Here is a 23,461-nt window from a genome sequence, read left to right as displayed (position 1 = left end):
TCGGGAAGGACAGACACATAGGTCAATGGAACAGAATAGAGAGGCCAAAAATAGACCCACACAAGAATAGTCAACTTTTTTTTTTCTTACAAAGGCATGAAAGCAATTCAACAAAGAAAGGATAGTCTTTTCAACAAATAGTGCTGGAACAATTGAATATGCAGAAAAATGAACCTCCGCATATATATCACAGCTAATACAAAGATTAATTCAAAATGGATTACAGACTGAAATAAAAAATGAAAAACTGTAAAACTTCTAGGGGAAAATCTGTGTGACTTCAGATTTGGCAAGGAAGTTTAAGATACAGTACCAAAGGCATGATCCATGAAAAGAAAAAAAAAGTTAAATTGGGTTTTATCAAAATTCAGATCTTTTGCCCTGCAAGAGATAGCATTAAAAGAATAAAAAGGCAAGCCACAGACCAGACAAAATACTTGCAAATCATGTATCTTATAGAAGTCTTGTATCCAGTAAAAAGAACTCTCAAAACTCAATAATAAGAAAACAACCAACAAATTTAAAAATGGGCAAAATATCTGTATAGATGCTTCATCAAAGAAGATATACAGATGGCAAATAAACATATTAAAACATGTTCAACATCATTAATGATTAGGGACATGCTACTTAAAACCACAATGAGACAGCACTAATACACCTATTATTAGACTGCCTGAAAGTAAAAAAAAGATTAAGTTACAAGTGCTATGAGAATGTGGAGCTACTGGAATTTTCATTCCTTGCTGATGGGAATGTGAAAATGATGCAGCCACCTTGAAAAAGTTTGGCAGTTTCTTATAAAACTACATATACACTTAGCATATGACCTGGCTATCTCCCTCCTAGATATTTACCCAAATGAATTTTTAAAAACTTAGGTTTATGCAAAAATCAGTTTGTGAATGTCTATAGCAGTTTTTCCTTAATACCCCAAACTGGAAACAGCTCATAACAGGTAAATTTGTAAACTAACTGTGGTAACATCCATGCAATGAAATACTACTCAGCAGGCTGGAAAAGGACACACTATTGATACATGCAATAACTTAAATGGATCTTAGAGGCATTATGCTGAGCCAGGCCAAAAAAAAAATGTGTACATATTTGATTTCATTTAGATGGCCTTCTGCAAAAGGCAGAACTGTAGGAATGAAAAGCAGATCTGTTATTTCCATGGGTTGGGATCGGGGGAGGGATTGATGAGAAGGAACAGCACTAGGAACTGGGGGGATGATGAAGCTGTTCTGTGTGGTATTCTGTTGGTTGATACACAACTCTGCTTATTTATCAAAACCTGTAGAACTGTACACAACAGTTATTTTTACTGTATGCAAACTTTAAAAATCAACTGGGAACTAAGGATGGTATGCAGACTCTGACAACAAATCTAGCTGTATTACAAGTGAATGACATAACCACACTGTAGGAGGTGGGGGAAAATGTATATCAAGTAGATACTGTAAGGCTAAAGCAAAGACAAAAAGAACGGTACACAAGCACTGCACTCTAGTTGACAATTTTTTTTCTTGCAGGGGTATAGGCTAGCAGATCTGAAGCCTCTTTACATATGTATACTTTTTGCACACATATATATTATACTAGGGTTGAACAAATAAGTAAATATTTTATAAATAATGAGCCCAGGTTTTAAATGGCAAAGTCATGAAAGATAAGGCAAGACCGAGGGGTTGTCGCAGACTAGAGGAGACTGAGGAGACATGAAAAGTCAATGCAGCAAGGATCCTGGGCCAGAATAAGAACATCAGTGGAACAACCAGTGATACTTGAGTACAGTCTGTAGTTTACTACTGGTGTCGTCCCCATGTTAATTCCCTATCTTCAATGATTATACTAGAGTTTTATAAGATGTTGACATTAGGGGAAACTCGCTGAGGGATACACGGGAACTCTGTTCTCTCTTTTCAGCTCTCCTGTACATCTAAAAGTACTCACGGACATAGAAAACAAACTTATGGTTATCAAAGGGGAGCGGGAGGAGGGGAGGGATAAATTAGGAGTATGGGATTAACAGATCAAGCAATGAAGATTTACCATCTACCACAGGGGATTATAAACCCAACACCTTGTAGTAACCTGCAATGGAATATAATCTGAAAAAAAAAAAAACAGTCACTGTGCTATACACCTAAAACTAACACAACATTGTAAATCAACTATATTTCAATATAAATAAATAAAAGTATTTCAAAATAAAAAGGCCTTTTTGTGTGCGACACACACATAAAAAGGAACACTAAGAGTTCTTTGGTGGAAGGTTGGAAGTGGCTGGTTTAGATGAAGGAACAGCAGAATGGGACTTTGTGTATGATGAGCCACGCTTCCATTTTAGAGCTGGTTAACTGAGAGGTAAGGGGACTTGGCCAAGGACACAATGCCAGCAGCTGAAGGGGCAGGACAAGGCCCTGGGTTTTCTGGCTCCTCGTGTGCCGCTTTCCCCATTCTATTCCCTGCCTCTCTACTCCAGGGAAGGATTTTCCTGAAGCTCTTCTGATAATGCTGTTTCTGCTTTGCATGTTTTCTTAAGTAGATTTCATAGTCCTGGTTAGATATCTTGTTGAGTTAGATATCACCCTTGTTTCCTGTTGTGGGTGTCTGTTTGAATCATGTCTACCCTCCAGGTGATGGCTTATGTATTTTTCTTATTCTTTTCAGCAGAAACTGGAGACAAGCAAAAGGCCTCCGTCTGGAACTTCCACTACCTCCAAAAGTACCTCCCCCACCCTCACACCTTCGCCGTCTCCCAAAGGGCATGCTGCCGAGTCCTCCGTGTCCTCCTCCTCCTCCCACCGGCAATCCAAGAGCAGCGGGGGCTCCAGCAGCGGCACCATCACTGACGAGGGTGAGTCCCCCGAGGTCCCCAGACCCCACCCTTTCCTCTTCACCATGGTGACCTGGTAGGTGTCCTTAATTGCTATTGCCATCCTAGGTTGGCTCTTTTGTTTTTATTTGTTTTAATCAAACAAAAACACCTGTCCCTCCCCTCCCCGATTCTGCCGTGTATTTTTGCCTTTGTTGAGCTTACATATCTAAACAGTATATAATAGTTTTTGACTGTAGGTGAGTTTTGATTATATATACAAATGTACATGTGTAGAAATGCTTCTCCAACATCAGTTTTGTACTTTTCCCTGAACCTTGTATAGATCAGAATTCTGTCAGTTGCAAGGAATGGAATCCCCACTCGGAATGATTTAAGCAAAAACACAACCAAAAAACTTTTCATTTGTTGGCTCATAAAGTGTAAGTGTCTAGGGTGTGCTTCAGGCATGTCTGGATCCAGGTCCTTTGGGAGTGTTACTCTCCATGTTTCAAAAGTGGTGGCAAGGATGCCCTCAGTAGCTTCAGGCTTACTTCTTCTTCCTGCTGAATTCGTAACCCAGCAGAAAGAGTGCTGCTTTCTTAGTAGGTCCAGCAAAATCCCAGGGGTAAAGAAAGGTCATTGTCCTGCCTTGGCTATATTTATGACTACTTGGGTTTTTGCTCATCCTTGATGATTACTGTGTTCCCAAGGGTGCAGTGTGTTGCCTTTAGAGCCAGGGTCGAGGTCAGGTCTGTGTGGACTGAGAGTGAGAGAGAAGTAGCTCCTCAGAGGAAAACGGAAGTGCTGTTTCTGGAAGGAGGAGACAGTGGATGCTGGGCAAGCAAAAGCAAGAGGTATCCACTGCAACCAGGAGAACGTTGGAACCTGCATGAGTGGGGATGATGAGGAAAGGCAGATGGAGCTGACGGCAGGGCAGGAGTGGAGGTTGTGCAGTGAGGCCCCAGATAAAGATGTGAAGACATAAAAGAAAGGAGAGAAGAGAGGAAGCTGACCCTTTAAAACTGCCCTCTGGTGGCTCCTGAGAGCGGGGGCTGGGGGAGGAGCGAGTGGAGCTTTGATGAGAAATGGGGCCCAGGCAGGAACAAATCAAGGAGTATAAATCAGAGAGGGGAGGAAACTCTCTTTGTGTGTGTGGTCCTCACACAGCACATTTACAGGCATATCCCTGCAGCTGCCAGGAGGGATGGCTGAGCAGGTTCTGCCCAGCAAGTTGAAATCAACTGCACAGGCTCTGGTCTGTACTGAGTTGATAAACGCACACTGCCATCGGCATCCTCTTTATTTGGGGCTCCTTTTATTGTTTTGTGTGATATCTAGTGCAATCATTTATAAAAGCTTCAGAGATTCACTAGCAACCCCATTCCTCCCTAATCGTGTTTTCTCTGTGGAATCTTAAGTTTTCCACCTGTGAACTCTCCCACCTTGGAGGCTTTCAGGAATCTAAGCTCTTAGAGGTTCAGTTTAGGATTTGTACCCAACCTTTTTCCAAAACAGAGTTGAGACAGTGGATATTTGAATGCACTGTCCATGCCCACTCTTTTTCCATCTCATTCTTTATTAAAATAAGGTTTGCAAAGCCTAGTTGGGATAAAAACAGAGGAGGACTGAAGCAAGTTCTTTTTAGGTTAATTTCTTGGGCTTAGAAAGCCTCATTTTCCCTCCTGAGGTTCCTGGGACCTGGGACAGCAAGACCGTTGTCCTGAAGGCATTAGATTATCACAGACCGGAGCCTCCAGTTCATCCCCAAACAGCCATTCTTTATGAAATTTTTATGGGAAATCTACAGCTCCAGTCAAGGACCGCATGCAAGCCTTTGCCCTGCTCACCTTTCTACCCATGTCCCTCTCTCTACGCTCTGCGCATCGCAAGTGGTGAGGCCATGACAATGTCACCTTCTCTGCCTCACATTTGTTCCATGAAGGCTTCCGGGACAGGCACTGGGTTCTATAACCAGTGCTGGGTGTTAGGATAACTCACAGTTAGGCTGGGGATTCAGATACTTTTCACATAATAACATTAAATGATTGTAACACAAAGTGGGATCAAACCTGTGTTATCAGCAAGGCATGGAGCACCATGGAGCACCATGGCAGGCTTCACTGAAGAGGAGGCACTTGTGCTGGGCCACAAGGGCTGAGAAGAGAGAGGGCGGTGGTGGGCCAGAGGGCTAAATTTATACGAAATGTACAATCTGGCAATTAAACACAGCTATTAAAAGTCAGATTATAACAACAACAAAAATATGTTAAAAATAGAAAAAAAGTCAAATTACATGAATTAAGTTGATTATGTTACATACGCAGGTATATGGCATTTAAAACAAAATGTTTTATTTACTAATTTTTTAGTGAATTTCCTAATATCTGTGCTCTTGGGGTTTTTTACATCTCTAATCTATATGGTGGGAAGGCTGTGTGATGATGTGTTACTCCTGCATCTTTCTCAATTCTACTTTCAGGAACATGACATTAGTAGGTTGAAATATGCCATGGTGGAGTATTTACACCATGGAAATTAGCGAACATCATCCATCAGGGTTTGATTTATTGTTTTATAGCTCATATATAAATGTCATCTAGACAGTGATGGAGACAGTGTGAATTATGCAGGTTAACCTTTAAAGTTTCATGTCTGTAGCTGTTATATTGAGAGCAGCACCCAAAACTGAGAAAGTATTCTTCCAGGACTTGAAAACCATTATCTGATTCAGCAAAGTTGCTCACATGAAGTTCCAGCATCCGTCTTTGTTGTTTCATTTCATCTCGCATGCTCGTGTAAATGGAAGCATGAACCAACCTTCATGGTGGAAGTATATTCATTGGCCATATCTGCAAGAGTAAGGCAAAAATCAATGAAAGCATTCAGTGAGATGCCCGAAATGCAATGAAGGCATTGGCTATAGGGAATTTATAATACAGAGTATCGTGTAATTTATTATTATACGTAAATTATGTGCACACATCCTTAAATCAGTAAAATCTGCAATAAAATTATGGACCTATATACATGCATATATTCTCCCCACCCATAAAGCCAGTTGTTAAATATTTACCAGCACACAAATGTGTAGAGACTTTTGGGAAACAGCAGGACCAAAGCATTATATGCATCATGAACCTATAATGGATTATGTGTGGATTGGGACTCATTTCCTCTCATACATCCTGGCTCAATAGCAGCTCTTTTGTGAAGCCTCTCCAGTCCTTTGGGTTGGTCAGCAGTTCTCTCTGTCCCCAGAGCCCCTTGTTCATGCCCTTCACCATATACTCCTCACTAATGGGAGAAGTGGCAGAGCGGGGTGTGTAGCAGAGACCTGGTAGCTAAACCACTGGGTTTGAATCCCTGCTCTTCCATGGACTAGTGGAGTGACCTCACCTGAGATATGGTATCCAGCTTCCTGTGCCTTCCTTATCTGTAAATGGGGACAGTAATAGGGTCTACCTCATGGGGTTATCCATTACAGGGTGCCTGATGGTGAGCACGGCATCAGCTGTCACCCTCATCATTTATGTCTTCCCAGCCACACTGAGCTCCGTCATAGCAGGGACCTTTCCATCCTTGCATTCCCAGCATGTAGTGGGCACATTAGTTGTCACTGTTGAATGATGAATGAGTGAGTAAAAGAAGGAACTTAGTCCTCCTAACCTCAAGCCCACTTTTCTGTGAGCTATACCCACTGCCCCAGGACCTTTGCACTTGCCACTCTCTCTACCTGGATGCTGCCTGGTGCTCTTTGCTTTGGTATCTGCACTGCATACTCCTTCATTTACTGCTTAAATATTACCAAGAGGCCTTCCCTGACCACCTTGTATGAAACAACATTCTCATCCCCTGTCAACCTACCTGACCCTGATCTGTTTTTCTTCACTGCCTTGGGCCTGTCAGCCTGTTTATGGTCATTGTTGGTCCAGTGCCTAGTCTGGTAAATCCCTATTGACTGCGCCAATGAATGTTTCTTCAAGCCACCCAGATGCTGGTATTGTCTCCTTTCTTTACCCTCCCTGCTCTAATATCTTGATACCCCAGATCTTCTATTTTCCCCTGGTCCGTGCCCATCTGGCTTTGTGGTTCCATTCAGACATATCCTTCCTTGAGGAAGCCTACAACCTCCAAATGCTTGAGCCAAACCTTGACTCTGGTCTGAAGCCCACCTGCCTGTTCTTTCTAGGTCTTTCTCTGGCTAGCTGAGAGCTGCTGGCATTAGTGTTTGCTGCAAGTGCAGCTACCAGCAGTCAAGAAATCATAGTTAAAAATTGTTCTTGGACAGAAGGTGGAGTTGTAGTCCCAGCAGCTAGAACTCCAAGAACTTGGTGGTTGCAGCCATTGGAGAGTCAGCCTGGCTGTGAACCTTCCCATCATCTGTCTTCACAGCCCAATCTGGGCTTTTGGGAAATGCTGAGAGCCTGCCCCAAGGGAAGAGTGTGGCCAACAGGTGGCTCGGGACACACCTCCGGCTTCATCCCCAAGAACACAGCTTAGATCTGCTTTCTGGGTGGGAGATTCTTGTCGAACTTCATTTGAGATAAGATTACCACTACTTTATGAAAGATTGAAAACCACTATTTTGATGTATTTTACCAAATTCTAAAATATCTTATCTTACATTCTCTCCCTCTTGAAGATGAACTGACTGGAATCCTAAAGAAATTATCACTTGAGAAATATCAGCCCATTTTTGAGGAGCAAGAGGTAAGGATGTTCTTTTCGAGTGTCAATTTAAATCTTACCAGAAAACAGTTGTCTAAATATGTAGGTTTCCATTCTGTAAGCCTGGATTGATCTTTTTCACTGAGGCAGCTAAGGAAATAGAATTCAAGTTCAGGTAGGGAGGGTATAGCTCAGTGGTAGAGTGTATGCCTAGCATGCACAAGGTCCTGGGTTCAATCCCTAGTACCACCACTAAAATAATAAATAAGCCTAATTACCTCCCCCTCAAAAAAAAAACCTAAAAAAAAAAAAAAAGAATTCATGTTCAGCATATTTGGTTCACTTCCTAACAATGAAATCCTGGGGACATTATGGCTTGTTTTGTTATAATAGGATTTTGTAATTTTGAGCACTGCTCTCTCTAGTAAAGTTTGTGTCTGTCCTGTTCCCCTTTGAAGGGGATTGACTAGCAGGCTTTTAGGTTTAAAGCAGGTCAAAAGCAAATCCTAATGAATCTATTTGTTAAGTGTCTGAATGTAAAGAGTCTGTGTTAGTCCGAGAGAGTTTCTATTGGCTTAAAAGCACTCACAATCACATTTTGAAAAAAACCCAAAAAACTACTGTTCTACTGTTTGGAAGTTTCTCAAAATGTTAAGCAGAGTTACCTTATGACCCAGCAATCCCACTCTTTGGTACATACCCAAGAAAGCTGAAAACATACGTTGGCATAAAAACTTGTGTATTCATAGCTGCACTATTCATCATAGTGGCCAAAAAGCGGAAACAACCCAAATGCCCATCAACTGATGAATGAATAAATAAAATGTGTTATCTCTATACCATAGAATGTAGCTTGGCTGTAAAATTGGGGGAAATACTGATACACACTACAACATGGATGAGCCTTGGAAACACAGTGCTAAGTGAAGGAAGCTAGTCATAAAAGGCCACATATGGTCTGATTCCATTTATATGCAATGTCCAGAACAGGCAAATCTGTAGAGACAGAAAGTAGACTAGTGGTTGCCAGGGAATGTAGGGAGGAGAGAATGGGGAGTGATTGCTAACGGGTATGGGTTTTCTTTCTGGGGTGATGAGAATGTTCTAAAATTAAGTGTGGTGATGGTTACACAACTCTGTACGAAAAATCATTGAATTGTGAAGTTTCAATGGGTGAGTTGTATGGTAGGTGAATTATATCTCAATAAGCCATTACTGTTTTTACTGTTGGCCAAATAAAACTCCTCTCTGAGCCCCACTAGCCACCACGGTGTAATCACAGGCTTAGAACATTCTGCTGCCCAGTTTACTACATGACAACTGTCATACTTATAGTAGCAATCGCAAGAATTACTCATCGTCCCCAACAAGCTTGAGATGAAACTGAGGAGTTTGTATTTTGATTCAAGAAACAGGGGTGCTGTGGCTTTCTTCCTCGGTTTGCTTTTCTGCTCTATCCACGCTGTCCTTCCTGCCTCCTTGGCACCTTAAACTTCAGTGGTGATTTTTCTTGTTGTCAGAAAAATCTTTTCTGTTTGTTAATGGCTGCCTGCTTTTATTTTATATGTTCTATGCCTTCTGAGGAGCTAGCCATGGGGACCTACATACAGGCTGCGTGTGGGGTCTCTGCCACAGGTCTGGGATGGTCCTGGGAAGGAGTGTCTGGCGGGGCCAGGAATTTCCCCCAGGGTCAGGGGGCAGCCATGATTCTCCACAGCCCTTCTTTCCTTTATTGCTTCTGCTGGTTTATTTTCTCACTCTCTTTCCACAGTCTGTATCTCTCTTGTCCTTGGGGGGGGGAAACACGGTGAGTACTGCCATATACTCCTGTTTTCTGCACAGTATCCAATATTGTTAAAAGGGCGGCAATGTTGGAAGTAACTTTCTAATAGCAGGACTTGGATTTTTATCACTCAAGTCACCCAGATTAGTGTCTCGGAGACTTTCCTTATTTGTTTGGCTTGTAGGCATTTTCCAGAATGCACTCTCCTGAAAATCCCAGGGCTAGAGCTAAGGAGAGTTCATTTTTAATGATATTTTCAAATGAACTTTCAGCATAAAGCCAGGAATTGGAAGTAGTAAATCATAATTAATTTACTACTAATCAGCACTAATAGCTCATAATCATGATATTTCTGTTGCGGTTGGGAAAAAAGAGGTGTGGCACCAAGCAGATGGTAGCAAATCCCCCTTCTCTCTTCCCAGGTGGACATGGAAGCATTCCTCACGCTCACTGATGGCGACTTGAAGGAGCTGGGTATTAAGACAGATGGATCCAGGCAGCAGATCTTGGCAGCGATTTCTGAACTGAATGCAGGCAAGGTAATTGTTCTCTCTCTCTCTCTCTTTTTTTTTTTTTGTGCTGTTTCCTTTTTCAACCAAGAGTTTCATTAGGATCCTCAGCCCTGTGTGCGCAAGGATCTTCAAGGTCTGATTTTGTCCCCCATCCGCACTGACATCCCTGGCGGAGGCTGCCCCACTCGCACAGTTCTCATGGCGGAAGGGTCACTGCCTTCTAGTGTGCCTGTTCCTTTTCCAGATCTCTCTTTCCACAAGGTTGTTTTTCCTTAGATTTAGCTCAAATATTCCCTCCAGTCATTTCAACCCACAGGGCTGGGTTTTGCCCTCCTTAGCACAATAGAAGTTGATTAAGACAGGGCCTGGAATCAGGCTGACCTGGGTTCGAATCCCAGCTCCTCCACTTACTCACCATGACCCCGGGCAAGTCACACCGCTCTCTGAGCCTGGCTTTCCTGTCTGTAGTTGAGGGTAATGGGCTTGTTGCCAGGACTGAGATACTCAGCAAAACACCTGGCATACAGTGATCCGTCAGTCACTGTTGTTATTGTTAGCATCGTGCATTTTTGTCTGATGTTCAATTTGTGTTTCACCAGCTTTAAAGCTAAAGATGGGGGATGTCCCCACCCACCCAAAGGGGCATATGCGAAAAACAAACAAGCAAACAAAACACAAGAGAAGCAAGTCACCACTCACTCTGCAGGCCTTTGTACAGTCACTCTCAGGCTGTTCACACCCCTTTGCCTTCTGCCTTTCTCCCCAATGTGGGCTGGATCTTTTTGTCTCTCATTCTAGCAGCAACGTATAATACTTGCTTACCTGTCACTTTGTCACACTTTGTCTAACAGCTCCCCATTTGTTGGACAGTAGTGCTATGTCTGGGATTTTGCCATTATAAATATTGCTGTAATGGACGCCTCTGCCTTTTCTTTCTTCTGTTGTTTCGGGCTCTGTTCCACAATATGAGGTTATGTCAGAGATCATGACCATCTTATGATTCTTTCTATTTATTTCCAGTAGGCACAGAAATATTAAACAGACAGCAAATAAATATCCTGTAGCACTTTATCATTCACAAATCACTTTGCATACATTTCCTCATTTAATCTGGGAAGCCGATATCCTCGCCTTCACAGATCCAGCCAAGGAGCAGGGTCAACAGCCAGGCCCAGGTGGTGGTGGGCGGACGGCCGAGGCAGAGCCTGAGCTGGGTCTTCCTCATTTGTTCTGCAGCACCGCGCTGTGCTTGGGGCTGTGATTTTGTTGCCAGCGTTGTCATCATTAATATGCCTGCCTATAGGCTGTGAGGTGGTCCTTCAGAGTGATGTAGTCAGCATTGCTTCAGGTGCCTGCAAAGCTGAGCATTTTCCTGCAAGTCTTTGCTGTGTGTTCTGTCTCCTCTGTAACTGGCCTGTTCCTAAACACTGCTCACCTGTCCCGGAACCTGGGCTGCTTCACTTTACAGATAGGGAAGCAAAGCCTCCAGGAGGGGCGGTGAGCCCTGACTCCCAGACCAGCACCATTTTTGCTCTGCCATAAGATGAGAGGGCTGGGAAATGGGCAGGTCTCTGCTGTTAGGAAGGGTTCACCCAGGGAATGGAAGCCCCAAGGTGGCTCACTGCAAGTGGGTCACCTGAAGTCAGCACTAAAGTCTTTGGAGTGTTGATTTATTCATGAAAATTTGCTCTTTGACTATCTGCCATGTATCAAGCATCGTGTGGGTGTTGAGCACTGAGAATCAGTCTGTGCCCCGCACTAATCTGACTGCCATGTCACATCTAGTCTTCATGTAACCTTCACAAAAGCCACTGAGGTCAGTTCCAGTTTACAGATGAGGGAACTAAGGCACACAGAGACCAGAGAAGACTTGCCTAAGATCACAGAGTCAGTAAGTGGCAGAACCAGGATTAGCACCCAGTTTGTGTCCTGACCACTGTGTTATCCTGCCTGGGTGTAACCCACCAGTGCATGAAGGAGCGACATATCTTGTTATGAGAGCTCCTAGCTTAGAAAGGTGTCTGGTAAGGCAAGGACCTTGAAGACATCCCTGAGGAAATGGTAGGAGGGCTGCGATCTGAAGAAGATAGTAACTGTATGGCAGGAGGGTAGAAGAGAATGCAGACCAGACAGAGGGAAACACATGTGCAAAGGCCCTGTGGTGAGAAGATGTATGGTACATTTAAAGGATGAAAGGACTGGCTGGAGCACAGAGAACAAGATGTGTGGTATCTGGAAAGACCAGAGGGGACAGACTGAGGGTCCCAGGAGGGTCAAGGGTGACCCAGTCAAGTGGGCAAGGGCTTTGGGGGAGAGGACTAGGTGAGTGATAATAGGGGACTATGGCTTAGGAGTTAGGGCCCTTCCTCCTCAAGACATCCAAGGGCCAGATGTGTGAGCCAAGGAGAGGATGGAGGTGAGGAAAGCCAAGCTTAGTCAGTTGAGGAGGAAGGACAGAAAAGGGTCTGGATATAGTAGGGTCAGTGAGGACTGTGGAGGGCTGGGGAAGACAGGTGCCTGGTACCATTAGAGCCTGGCCTCGGGCTTGGTAGACAGCAACCACTAATGCTTCCAGAACTTCCCCTCTGCCTTGGCCACCTTAGTCCAGAATCACAAAAAGAAGACAGATGGGTTCATTTAGAAATCTTAGGAACTTAACTGTCATCATCAGAGTGGATGATGTGACATCTCAAGCCCACTCCAAAGGAGGACATTTTTCTTAAAGTCTGTACAATCTAGAACTTTTTTCAGTTTTCTCTCAAATTCATAGGCCGTCTTCTCCCTGCTTGTGTAACAGTTTGCATACCATACTAAACAGGGCCCCATCAAGAGAAGCAGAAGAGACAGCTATGATGGTTGTCATAGTCAGTTTGGGCCACATAACAAAGTCCCTTAGACTGAGTGACTTATAAATAGAAATGTAATTCCCATAGTATGGAGGCTGGAAGTCTGAGGTCAGGGTGCCAGCAAGGTTGAGTTCTGGGGAGTCCTCTGCCAAGTTGCACACTGCCTCCTTCTCATGTGTCTGGCCCAGGACAGAGAGAAGCAAAATCTCTTCTTATCTCTTCCTACAGGGACACTGATGTCATCATTGGAGCCACACCCTCATGACCTCACCTAGTCCTAATCACCTTCCAGATGCCCCACCTCCTGACACCATCACATCAGGCGTAGGGTTTCAGCATAGGGATTTGGTGGGAGAACACAAACATTCAGTCCATAACAGTGGTCTTCTCTGAGGGCAGCAGCTGACCAGCTCCCAACTGGAAGACCCAGGTGCTTCTAATGTGCCAGGCCACCCACATCCTCCCCACAGGCAGCATCCACGCTGCAAAGGCAGAGGATCCCACATGGAGATAGGTGCAGGGGGAAGGGCCGATCTGAACTAATCGCTGAGAACAGCTCTATTATTTGAGCCTGAGTGGTGCCAGACAGTCCTGTAGAAACAAGGATTGTGTGTCAAGTGTATCTTAGAGTGAAGGCACAATTGGGAGATGCTAACTATCACAAAAGCAAGTTTATCTTCACTACTCTGGGTTACCGTTGGAACTCTGTCCTGGTTCTTAGAAAGAGCGAAAAACTTCTCAGACTGAGTGTGGCATCCCAGAGCCCTTTGGATGCCCTGGGCCTGGGCTCTTCTGGGCTGGACCCACCTGACCCTGACTCCTGTCTCCTTGATCGCTGCAGGGCACAGGCTTCCCTTTTAACGTTCATCGTTTTTCTTTCGAAACTCAACTTTGGCCATGAAAGTACTCATTGTGGTTCAAATGCTCTGTGCACATTTGAGAACTCAGATGAGGACATGTGAGAGAGGGGAAGCCCAGCTTTCCTTGCCCCCATGTCTTTCTAGCTGTGACCCACAGTGTGCTGGAGGGTCGTAGAATCAATTTAGTAGTTCATGAGCAGCATTTTAACAAGCAACATAGAATAGAGTAGAAAATACCAACATTCTTTGCAGGTAAGAAGGGTAAAGCTTGTTTTAGTTGTATGGATTTACATGTAAGAGGGTTGTGGTAGAAAATGTTTTTCTTACACAATCAAAAAAGTTTGAACATTTTAGTCTAAATTTTTAAAAATGAATATTAACCCCAAACCTGGCTCAGCCATAAAAATATCAGTAAAGCAATGTGGACCCTCAGCCTGCAAGCCCTGTGACTTCCAGGTGAGCCCACCCCAGTATTCAAATTGTGATATATACTCAGGTCTGCTTATTCGTCTGTTAATTTCAAACAAATTGTATATTGGAGACGGTTAGCCAGAAATGATAGCCTGAGTATCACCTTTAGTTGGTCCTAAGCCGTTGCTTCTTTCCATTTTCACTTTTTGTGATTATCAAAGCAGTACATATTTGTCTTACTAAATTTGCACAGTACCAAAAAGGTGAAAAGAATTTTTAAAGGAATCACGATCCGACCACCCAGAGGCCAGGGCTCTTCACATTTGGGAAGATCGCTCTGCAGTGTTTTGTGCCGAATGTTTTTCTTTATGTGGTTGAGATAAATCTGGATCTATAATTTTACATTCTACTTTCTTCATTTAACATTAAATATATGCAGTTACTCATGTCATTAAGAACTCTTTTTAATATAATAAAATAAATTTGCATCGATGTACTAAAATTATTTATTTAAATCCCTACTTGTTGGATATGTAGATATCCAAACTTTCTATAAATAGTGCTGCAATGAGCAACTTCGTGTATAAGGCTTTCTAATTATCTCCTAAGAATAGATGTCAAAAAAAAAGTGAAAATTGTGGAGTCAGAGTTTAAATCAAGGAATATGGTACTTCATCCTGAATTATCTTCCCGAAAGAGCCAGTGAACGTCCTCACCAGCTGTAGGTATGAGTTCCAGTGTCACCTTTGCTGGTATGGGATACTATCAATTTGCTTTTTAATTTTTATTAATTTGATAGGACAAGAAATATGCCTTGGGCTAATTTGCATTTCTTTAACTCCTAGATAGACTGAACATATTTTTCTACTTTTAATGGCCATTTGCTTTTTTTCCTTTTAAGAATTACCAGGAATGTCCTTTGAAACTCGGGGTTTTTAAAGGGCAATTATCATTATCATCTTCAATCAGTTGTGGATGCAGGGAGTGATTATGATTTTCATCGTTTACAGCTCCCTCCTGAGGTTAGGAAGCATAGCGTGCTGGACTCCTGTCTTTCCCTGACCTCATTTCTCAGGCAATTAAGGCTAAGGTGGTGTTTAATACTGAGACGGCTGTCATCCACCCCTTCTATTTATTTTTTAGCCCTCTGCAGTTTGCACAGTGTCACCCCATTCATTATGTCAGGTTGAGTCTCATCACAGCCCCAGCATGTGATATCATCCCCATCTTACAGGCATGGAAGCTCAGCAGCATCGGGTCCTGCCTGCGATGGAGTGAATGGTAGAGTAGGAATTTGGGGTCCTCTGACCCCAGCACCTCCCATGTGCTGTCCTCTGCCCTGCAGCCTTTAGGTTTGTGTTGATGGAATCCCTGTAGCACTATTCCACTATTGCAGCATCCATTCCAGGAAGGATGACTTGGAAGGATTGCACCTGCCCTCTCAGGTGTCCAGAAGGAAGGTCTCTGCTTGAGGGTCTGGAAAGGGGCCCCTCAGGGATGTGGGGAGTCCATGAAATGAAAGAAGAGAAAGTTTGCAGTCTAGGCTCATTCGGTGAAGTTTTTTGTTTTTTGTTTTTTGTTTTTTGTTTTCACTCTTGGCAGAGAACAAGCTACCAGAGATTATTCATTTTTAATTGACTTTACATTGGGCCACATTAATTTGGTTTAAAATATATATGTTTAATCTACACTGCTGTCCCCTGAGGGCAGGATGTGCTAGCCTCCTGCTGCCCACCTACAGCCCAGTGTCAGCGGCAACCCTTTGGGTACTATTATCATCCTCCTTTTATAAATGAGGAAATCAGGGCCCACAGAGATGAAGTATCTTGCTCACGGTCACCCAGCTAGTCCATGGGAGGGATGGGATTTGAACCCAGGCTGTTTGATTCCAATCTCTGTTCTTAACCTCTGTGTATCACTGCCTCTCAGCCAGGTATTCAGTGAAGATCTTCTCTGGGCTTAAATCAACATCCACATCCCCCCCTCTTTTCCCATCTCAAACTGTGTATGTAGTGGGTGGGGACTTGGAGGAGGATGCTGCAGGGATGGGATGAGAAGTGAACCACTGTGAGGACAAATCTGTCATCTTTTGGGCAAGAGGCAGTAAAGCAGTTCAGACTCTCACTTAGTATCAGAAAGTTTGGCTCCCACTGAGTTCCCTGGAAATATGAGAGCTGGAAAGATGCTTGGAGCAGGGCAGGATAGGAGATCTCCCTTCCAGGCCAGGTGGCCCAGGGCAAGTCATTCCTGCTCCTTGGGCTCTGCTCCTTGTTCTCATCCGCGGGATGGGACCCCTGCATCTTGGGAGCCTCTCCAGCACCGGCATAATGCAGTTATGGGTGCTGGGGGAGATTCTTGACTCAGAATTTTTTTTTATTAAATTCAGTACTCTTTCAATTAGGTAATTTATTTTCCCTAAGACACCCATGGGTTTTTCAAGTATGAGTCAAACATTAACAACATTGTGTCAATTGAATGAATGGTTAAAAGATTTAACAAGACTTTCTGTGTCTGTTTTCAATTTCCTCCACAGGGACGCGAGAGACAAATTTTACAGGAAACCATTCACAACTTCCATTCTTCTTTTGAGAGCAGTGCCAGCAACACCAGGGCCCCTGGAAACAATCCCTGTACGTGACCCTCCTCCTTGTGGTCACAAGCATGAGCTTTCTGAATCGCAGTACGCCCTTCACAAGGCCAGCGCCGCAGCCACCATCAGCTCTTCTCCACTCCCTGAAACACACCATGCTTTGTCACACTGCCGTGCCTTGGTCACATTGTTCCCTCTGCCTGGAGCATCCATCTTCCCTTCTCTGCTGTAGTAGTTGGTGATGCTTGTTGCTGTAACCAACTCCAGCACGTGTTTGTTCTCCCATAAAGTCCAGTATGGCTGCTTTTGCTTGGCAGAAGCACACAGTGATGCAGGGACCCTTCACCTTTCATCCGAGGCTCTGTCCTTCCCGGGGGCCTCAGAGTCTTTGCTTCTGGCTGGCAGAGGGGAAAAGGATGGTGGAGAAGGCACAGCCTTTTCTTAACTGCCTTGCTCTTAACTGCTCACATTCCATTGGTTCCCCCTCCTGCTCACATTCCATCAGCCACCAGTAGTCACGTGGCTCCAACTGGATGCAGAGAAGATAAGAAAGTGTCATCTTCAGGCAGTGGCTTCACCGCAACAACTCGGTTCTTTGGTGGAAGAGCAGATATTTTGGTGGAAGGTTAGGGACTCTGCCCCATCTTCCCTTAGAACTTCTGACTTCTCCCTCACACCACTTCACTTATCAAATGAAGCCTTTCTTGACTCCCTTACCCCAAACTAACTCTTCCAGCCACTGGGGCACTTGCTGCTTTGTGTGATAACTGCTCTAGCACTTTACCACACCCACCGGACACAGCATACGACCGCTGTTCAGGATGCGTATGTTGAATGCATTTTTCTTTATTGCAAAGGCAGCCTTTTTATAGGAAAAAAGGGGAGACCCACTATGTGATCTTGAGGGGGCATCCCCTCCCCTTTCTAGCCTCCAGTTTCCTTGTCTGAGGTGAGGCAAGATGATGCTCTGGCATTCCACATTGCTCACCTCAAGTCACTGCAGGGCTTTTGCACTTCAGGTCGGAGCAGAAGACACTAATATACTACATTGTGGAAGGACTTTGGTGCTTGTGTATTCTAGGCCAAGAAGTGGAGAATTTGGAATTTCTTATATACCCTGTTAATACCATGTTCCTCAAAAGGGAATCGGCCTGTGTAGTTTTCTACTGTGTCATATTCTATGAGAGGGGCTTTGACTTTTAAGTACAGGAGCTTTCTGAAATGTTCTCAAGCACATGATTCAGCCAACACTTGCTGCATTTCTGCCACATGCTGGTGGTTCAGAGATGAGCCAGAGCCAGTCCCCACCCTTAAGGACCTCGACAGCAAGAGAAGCCGTGAATGGATAGTCCCAGCCTCAAGGGGCAGCCCAGAGGAGTGGAGAGAGCGTGCACTCTGGGTTCAGGCCCAGGGTTCTGGTCCAGCCCTGCGGCTGGCAAGCTGAGTGGCGGGGTTCAGGTAACTTGGCCTCTCAGTTGGCACTTAGAGCCAGCCTGTGTCAAGCACTTGGTCTGCAGGACATGCACGATGAATCGATGGCAGCCTTTGCAGAGTTCTTATCTTTACTGTGCGCTGTTCTCCTTGGGAGGTGTGGCTTCTCACCTCTCCCTCCACTGGCTGCTAGAGGCAGTCGTTACTGCATTGCCCGGAGCCTCATCATGTTCTCCCTCTGCCCCTCCATCCAGTGGGTGCTGTTCCTCCTTCATCCTTTCATCCTCCCACCTGTAGAAGCCAACTTTCCACATGACTGGAGAGAAGAGGTTTTGTTTTAGCCATCACTGACAGACATCTTTATAAACGTTTCTCCCATCCCAACCTCCTTTAAGGAGACAAGGTCATTGAACACCTACTGTGTGCGGCAGCTTGACCCTAGTGTCATCTGTCATCACCATCAGCCTGGAGGCTGGCATAGTATAAACTCATCCTGCATGCTGAGGAAACAGACACAGAGGAGTGGAGCTGCGTGCCAGCTACACAGCCCGGAAGGAGCAGAGCTGGCTGAGAACAGGATGTGGTGCTTTTCCCACTGACTCCTGGAGCTAGAAGCACCAGGGATTCTTGCTATTTTAATGCATTCTTATCTTCAGAAGTTACCAATAGGCCTAGGGTTGCTTGCCCCTGAAATACACCTGGGTCTCTGAGTTAGGTGCTGTGAGGTTTTATGCCAGCTTTTCCCTGTCATCCTGTTCTTTCATCACTCCTACATTTGTGCAGCTTGCAGTCGGGTAAGTCTGATTGAATACCCATGATTGACACAGGAGCCGTGCTGTGGGTCAGCTTTCTACAAATGCGCACTTCCACGATCTCATCTGATGACCTCCGACAGCAGGGCATACTATTCCCATTTTGCAGATGGGACAACTGAGGCTCAGGACAGATGCTTCTTTTGTCTTTTTCACTGGACTCAGTGGTTCTAGGCCAGCTTGTGTGCTGGTTGGTGAGAGATCCCTGGCACTCCCCCTTTCCTGGTGACCCTCCAGGTGGTTATTCTTGTCCATAGTGTTTCCCTTGCTTGACGACAACCAGCATTTCCCAAAGTGTGTTCCTTGGAACACTAGTTCCACAGGATGTTAATAGGTTTTTCATAAAGAAAAATAAAGGGAGGGAGTACATATGTGACAGTGGGGTGACACTTTGTGATCAGATAGATTTGGCAGACACTGGGTTAAAGCCCAGCCCATGGTGTTTGTTGTAGGATACCTCAGGACCTTCGGGGGGGTTTGTGGTGGTGGGGTCTCTAGTAGCTTGTAGCTTTTCCCACACGTTTGATCGCAGAATGATGCTTCATGGCACTCTTAACAGAATGGGTTCCTTGGATGCTGTCAGGGAAACCCTGCTTTGACTGGGACAGTAGCAGTTGTGAGGCTCTTGGGAGGGCACTTGAGGCCTTCAGCTGGGTCAGGCGTCTTTGGTAACACCTCTCTTTTCTTCCCAGGAGCTCTCTGCTTGGCAGTGGGACATTGGGTTAAGGGAGTCCCCTGACTTTGAGAGTGCCAGGGAGTCTCCTGCAGGGTCGAAGACATCGTTTCCCAGCGTTGGTGCAGTGTCCTGCCTGGCGAGTGCTGAGTGTTTAGGTCCTATCCCCCAGGCCAGGGGAAGGCTCCCGCCTCCCTGCTTCAGTGCCAGACCATTACATGGAGGCTGCAAGTTTTGCAAGGAAGACAATTCCTTTTCATTTACTGAACATTTACTGAGCATCTACTCTGTGCCCACATGGTGCTTGTGCTTTGGATCCCAAGATGAAAAACACTTGTCTCTGCCCTCAGGGAATCCACCATGTCTTAGAGGAGACAAGCACTAAGTCAGATGTTGTAGTGCCCGTGAGAAGTTTTTTGATAAAGGTATGTGCTGGGTCCATGGCTCAGGTTTGGCCTGGATGGGCCCGGTTGGAGAGACTGGGTCTGAGAAGGTAGCTGGCACGCAGGTGGGGGAGAGAAAGGGCTCCTCAGATTGGGGGACAGTGTGTGCGAAGGCAGGTGGCATGTAATTTTTGTGGCTTAAATGTTGTCATGGGTAAGTTAGATACCTGTTATTCTAATGTTTGATTCTTTTCTTTGAAACGCATAGAAGCAATCTGTTACCTGGAAAGAGTATTGAATCTAGAGTCAATCCAGCACTGGTTCTGGCTCAGCCACTTCTTAATGAGTAATGTGTTTCTTCCACTCCTTGGGCCTCAGTTTCCCTTTTGGTTACAAGGGGCTCACACTTCCCAAGGTTCTGAGGATCAAATGAAGGTGAAAGCCCTTGTCGCACCACGTGGTGCTGTGCAGATGTGAGAAATCTCCACGGTTGCCTGCTTGAAATCCTTTCTCTGTTTCTGTCTCGCCTACCCACTACCTCCGACTCCCCCTGATGTAGCCATGTCTGGGTGGGCGAGGCCAAAAGCAGCAGCCTCCAGCCAGAGGTGGCAGCAGCTTAGATGGCTCTGCTGGCATCAGAGCCCCAAGGAAGTGAGGGTTGGTGGTGGATCCCTACCCTCCAGCTGTGCCTGACTCTGGGTGTTTGTGTCATTGGGGTTCCCAGCAAGGTGGACAGGAAGAAACCGGAAGACATTCCTGCTCCTGATTGCAGGGGCTGATCCAGGGGGCAGAGAGGAAGTGGGAAATCCCTCCAGTTTGCTCTTGCCTCAGAGCTGCCTAAGGACACTGCCGTGTGGGCCAGGCCTGGGCTAGGCAGCCGTGGACATCTATGCTGACCTGTGCTACCAAGAAAGAACCTCGTGAGGGCCCAGGACCCTTCCTGGGAAGATTCTGCAGCCCAGACTGAACGTGTGTGAAGCACCATCTGTGCTTCATTATCCATTTCAGGCAAGATAATCAAGTCCCATTAACCAGCAGGTCCTGTTCAACATGCAAGGAGACCTGACGCTCTCCCTGACAAAGTCGTTACCAAATTCTGCAGGACTGGCCAGGGATCAGATCTCCTCCCTGGGGTAGATGGGTGGTGAGTCCCCTCTTTAGCTTCCTTCCTAACCCTCTCCTCAGGGACCTCCCTGCCCAGAGGAGTGAGCCAGCTCCCATCAGTGTAAAGTCTCTCCCAGTTCCCTTCTGAGCTGCATCCCTAAGGCTCATAGACACAGGGCGTAGCCGTCCTCTTCCAAGAGACCTAGTTCCCACCTCCAGGTGGCTGGGGTAGGGTTTGGCCTCACCCTAAGGCCTCACTGGGGCCACTGTACCCTTTGTTAAGAGACCAGGTTGCCTCTTTGTTTCAGCCCTACAGTGTTTCCCTTTTCCTCACCATCCAACAGTTCTTTCTATTATTATTTTATTGTTATTTCAGTACAGGGACTTGATTCTTTGAAGGACTTTTGTTTGCCAAATGTGTATTAAATAATGGTGAATTTGTCTTCTGACTTTGATTTTGCTCATTGAGGTATAAAATGCTGCTCAGATTTCTTCCAATGAGAACTATTACAGGTGGCAAGTGCCTATGGTGTGCTGGGAGCTTCTGTTGCCTGGCTCCTCCTGTGAGGCAGCCTTAAAACCCCCTTTCTATCAACTTGGTGAGTGTCGCACACAGATATTAACATCACCGAGGTCACTCTGTAACAGGGGATGGTCAGTTTGAATGCCAGCCTCACCTCTCACTCTAATCAAGAGTCCACATTCTCTCTATGCTGTCTTGCTGGCCTTTCAGCACAGAGAGAAATGTTGAATTGGGATAAGCCCAGCCAACAGCAGAACAAATAAAACCTTGTTAGTCTGTATGGCTTGTTCACAATTTTTTGTGGGGGAGGCACTTATGAAATATTGTAATATATACACTATATTTTGAAGAAATCTTGAAGAGTTCTCTTTGTTTCTTCTAAGAATCCTTACAAGTCAGGGAACTGCCTTATCTCCACCTCTTCTGCTCTCAGTATCTCACATTGGCTATGATCAGCCCTACAGGGCATTCAAGAAGCAGAAGGTAGTGTGGGTTCCAGTCCTGAAGCAGGTGGAATGGGGCCAAGGTCTGTGGGGCCCCACAGTTCGGAGCAAAGATACTGGGGAGACTGTAGGAGTAGGGTCAGCTCTCCATGAGGAAAAACATTTCAGGGACCAGGGCTACCTGGAAGATAGGGTGTCCCCCAGGTGGGCCTGCAGAGGCTGGTCAAGCCTGGGGCATCTAGAGAGGGGAACTCAGACTTTGGATGAAGACGGGACCAGGCAGATGGTTCCCAAATGACCCAATGGTGGAGGGGATCCAAAAAACAAAACAAAAACAAGTTCAAGGCAGTAAGTTTACCTGACACTAAATATATTCCTTTTACGGGGTTGGCCTTGATCCTGACACAAGTCCCTGTTACTTTGGCAGGGTGGGGGTAGGTAATGGTAGTTTTAGTCCTACAGATATGTGCAATCCAAAAGTCAGAGAAACACTGCTCTGGGTCACTTTTGAGGTCCCAGCCACATGAGTCTGTGAAAATTTATAAAAAGAAGGGGGGAGTGGTTCCCCAATGAGTTAAACATCAAATTACCATCTGATCCAGCAATTCTACTCCTAGGTAATATACCCAAAAGAACTGAAAATAGGTATTCAAACAAAAACTTAATGCAGATATTCGTAGCAGCACTATTCACAATAGCCACAAGATGGAAATAATCCAGATGGCCATCAACAGATGAATGGATAAACAAAATCTGGTATTACCACACAATGGAATGTTATTCGGTCATGGAAGTACTGATCCACGCTACAACATGGATGAACCCTGAAAACATTGTGCTGAGTAGAAGTCTGACACAAAAGACCACGTATTATGTGATTTGATTTATATGAATGTACAGAATAAGCTGGGGGTTGGGGACTGAGGAAGTGAGGAGCCACGGCTTAATGGATAGGCGATTTCTTTTGGGGTTATGAAAAAGTTCTGGAACTGGATAATGGTGATGGTTGTACAATAATGTGATGTACTTAATGCCACTGAATTGTACACTTCAAAATGCTTAAAATGATAAGTTTTATGTTATATAATTTTATCATAATTTAAAAGAAGGAAGAAAAGAGGGGAGCTCTTGACCTGGTTGGAGCCAGGGGAGCCCTTCTTCTGTCAGCGTTCCCCTCTCGACCTTGTCCTTCAGGGTGAAGGATACTCTCCACGGTAGGGTCTCCTTCTCCTCTCCTCTCCCTCCCATACCCATATGTACACACAGCTTTGTGCCCCTCATCAGAGGGGTCTAGATGGACTGCGGGTCTCAATTCAGAGAGCCGCACAAAAAAGGCTCAGGAATGTGGTGAGGCCGCCCTTGTCCCAGCTCTGGGAGACGCAAGCCGGGCTGGAAGGTGGGGATGCCGTCGTAGTCCGAGGCCGCGGGAAGCCTCCCGGGCTTCCTGCCCTCCCGCCACTCCTCTCTCATTCCCTATCTCCACGCGCCTCAGGGCCTCTCCGCTTCACTTGCTCGCAGCTCTTTCAACAGGATAATTGTCTCCACTTTCACCACAATCAGAAACACTCCCTTAAAGTCACAGATGAGAGTTTGCCGAA

The 23,461-nt window shown here is 45.4% G+C and overlaps 1 protein-coding gene across 2 annotated transcripts in view; it reads left to right on the top strand.

Annotated features, from left to right (window-relative positions):
• The window catches only part of ANKS6 (ankyrin repeat and sterile alpha motif domain containing 6), a 52,329-nt gene extending 30,629 nt beyond the window's left edge, over positions 1-21,700 (top strand). Inside the window, exons 12-15 of one of the 2 annotated variants that reach the window (XM_031450082.2) lie at positions 2,680-2,863; positions 7,467-7,534; positions 9,698-9,814; positions 16,438-21,700. In XM_031450082.2, the coding sequence (XP_031305942.2) occupies positions 2,680-2,863; positions 7,467-7,534; positions 9,698-9,814; positions 16,438-16,542 (474 nt within the window). In that variant the 3' untranslated portion in view covers positions 16,543-21,700. Of the gene's footprint in view, positions 1-2,676; positions 2,864-7,466; positions 7,535-9,697; positions 9,815-16,437 lie in introns of both variants that reach the window. The other variant, XM_064490339.1, reaches the window with a different exon arrangement.
• Positions 21,701-23,461: the final 1,761 nt, after the last annotated feature.

Source organism: Camelus dromedarius, chromosome 10, assembly GCF_036321535.1.
Source record: "Camelus dromedarius isolate mCamDro1 chromosome 10, mCamDro1.pat, whole genome shotgun sequence".
In the NCBI taxonomy this organism is placed as follows: Eukaryota; Metazoa; Chordata; class Mammalia; order Artiodactyla; family Camelidae; genus Camelus; species Camelus dromedarius.
Note: the sequence above shows the minus strand (reverse complement) of the source record. Positions and strands in the feature narration are given on the sequence as shown.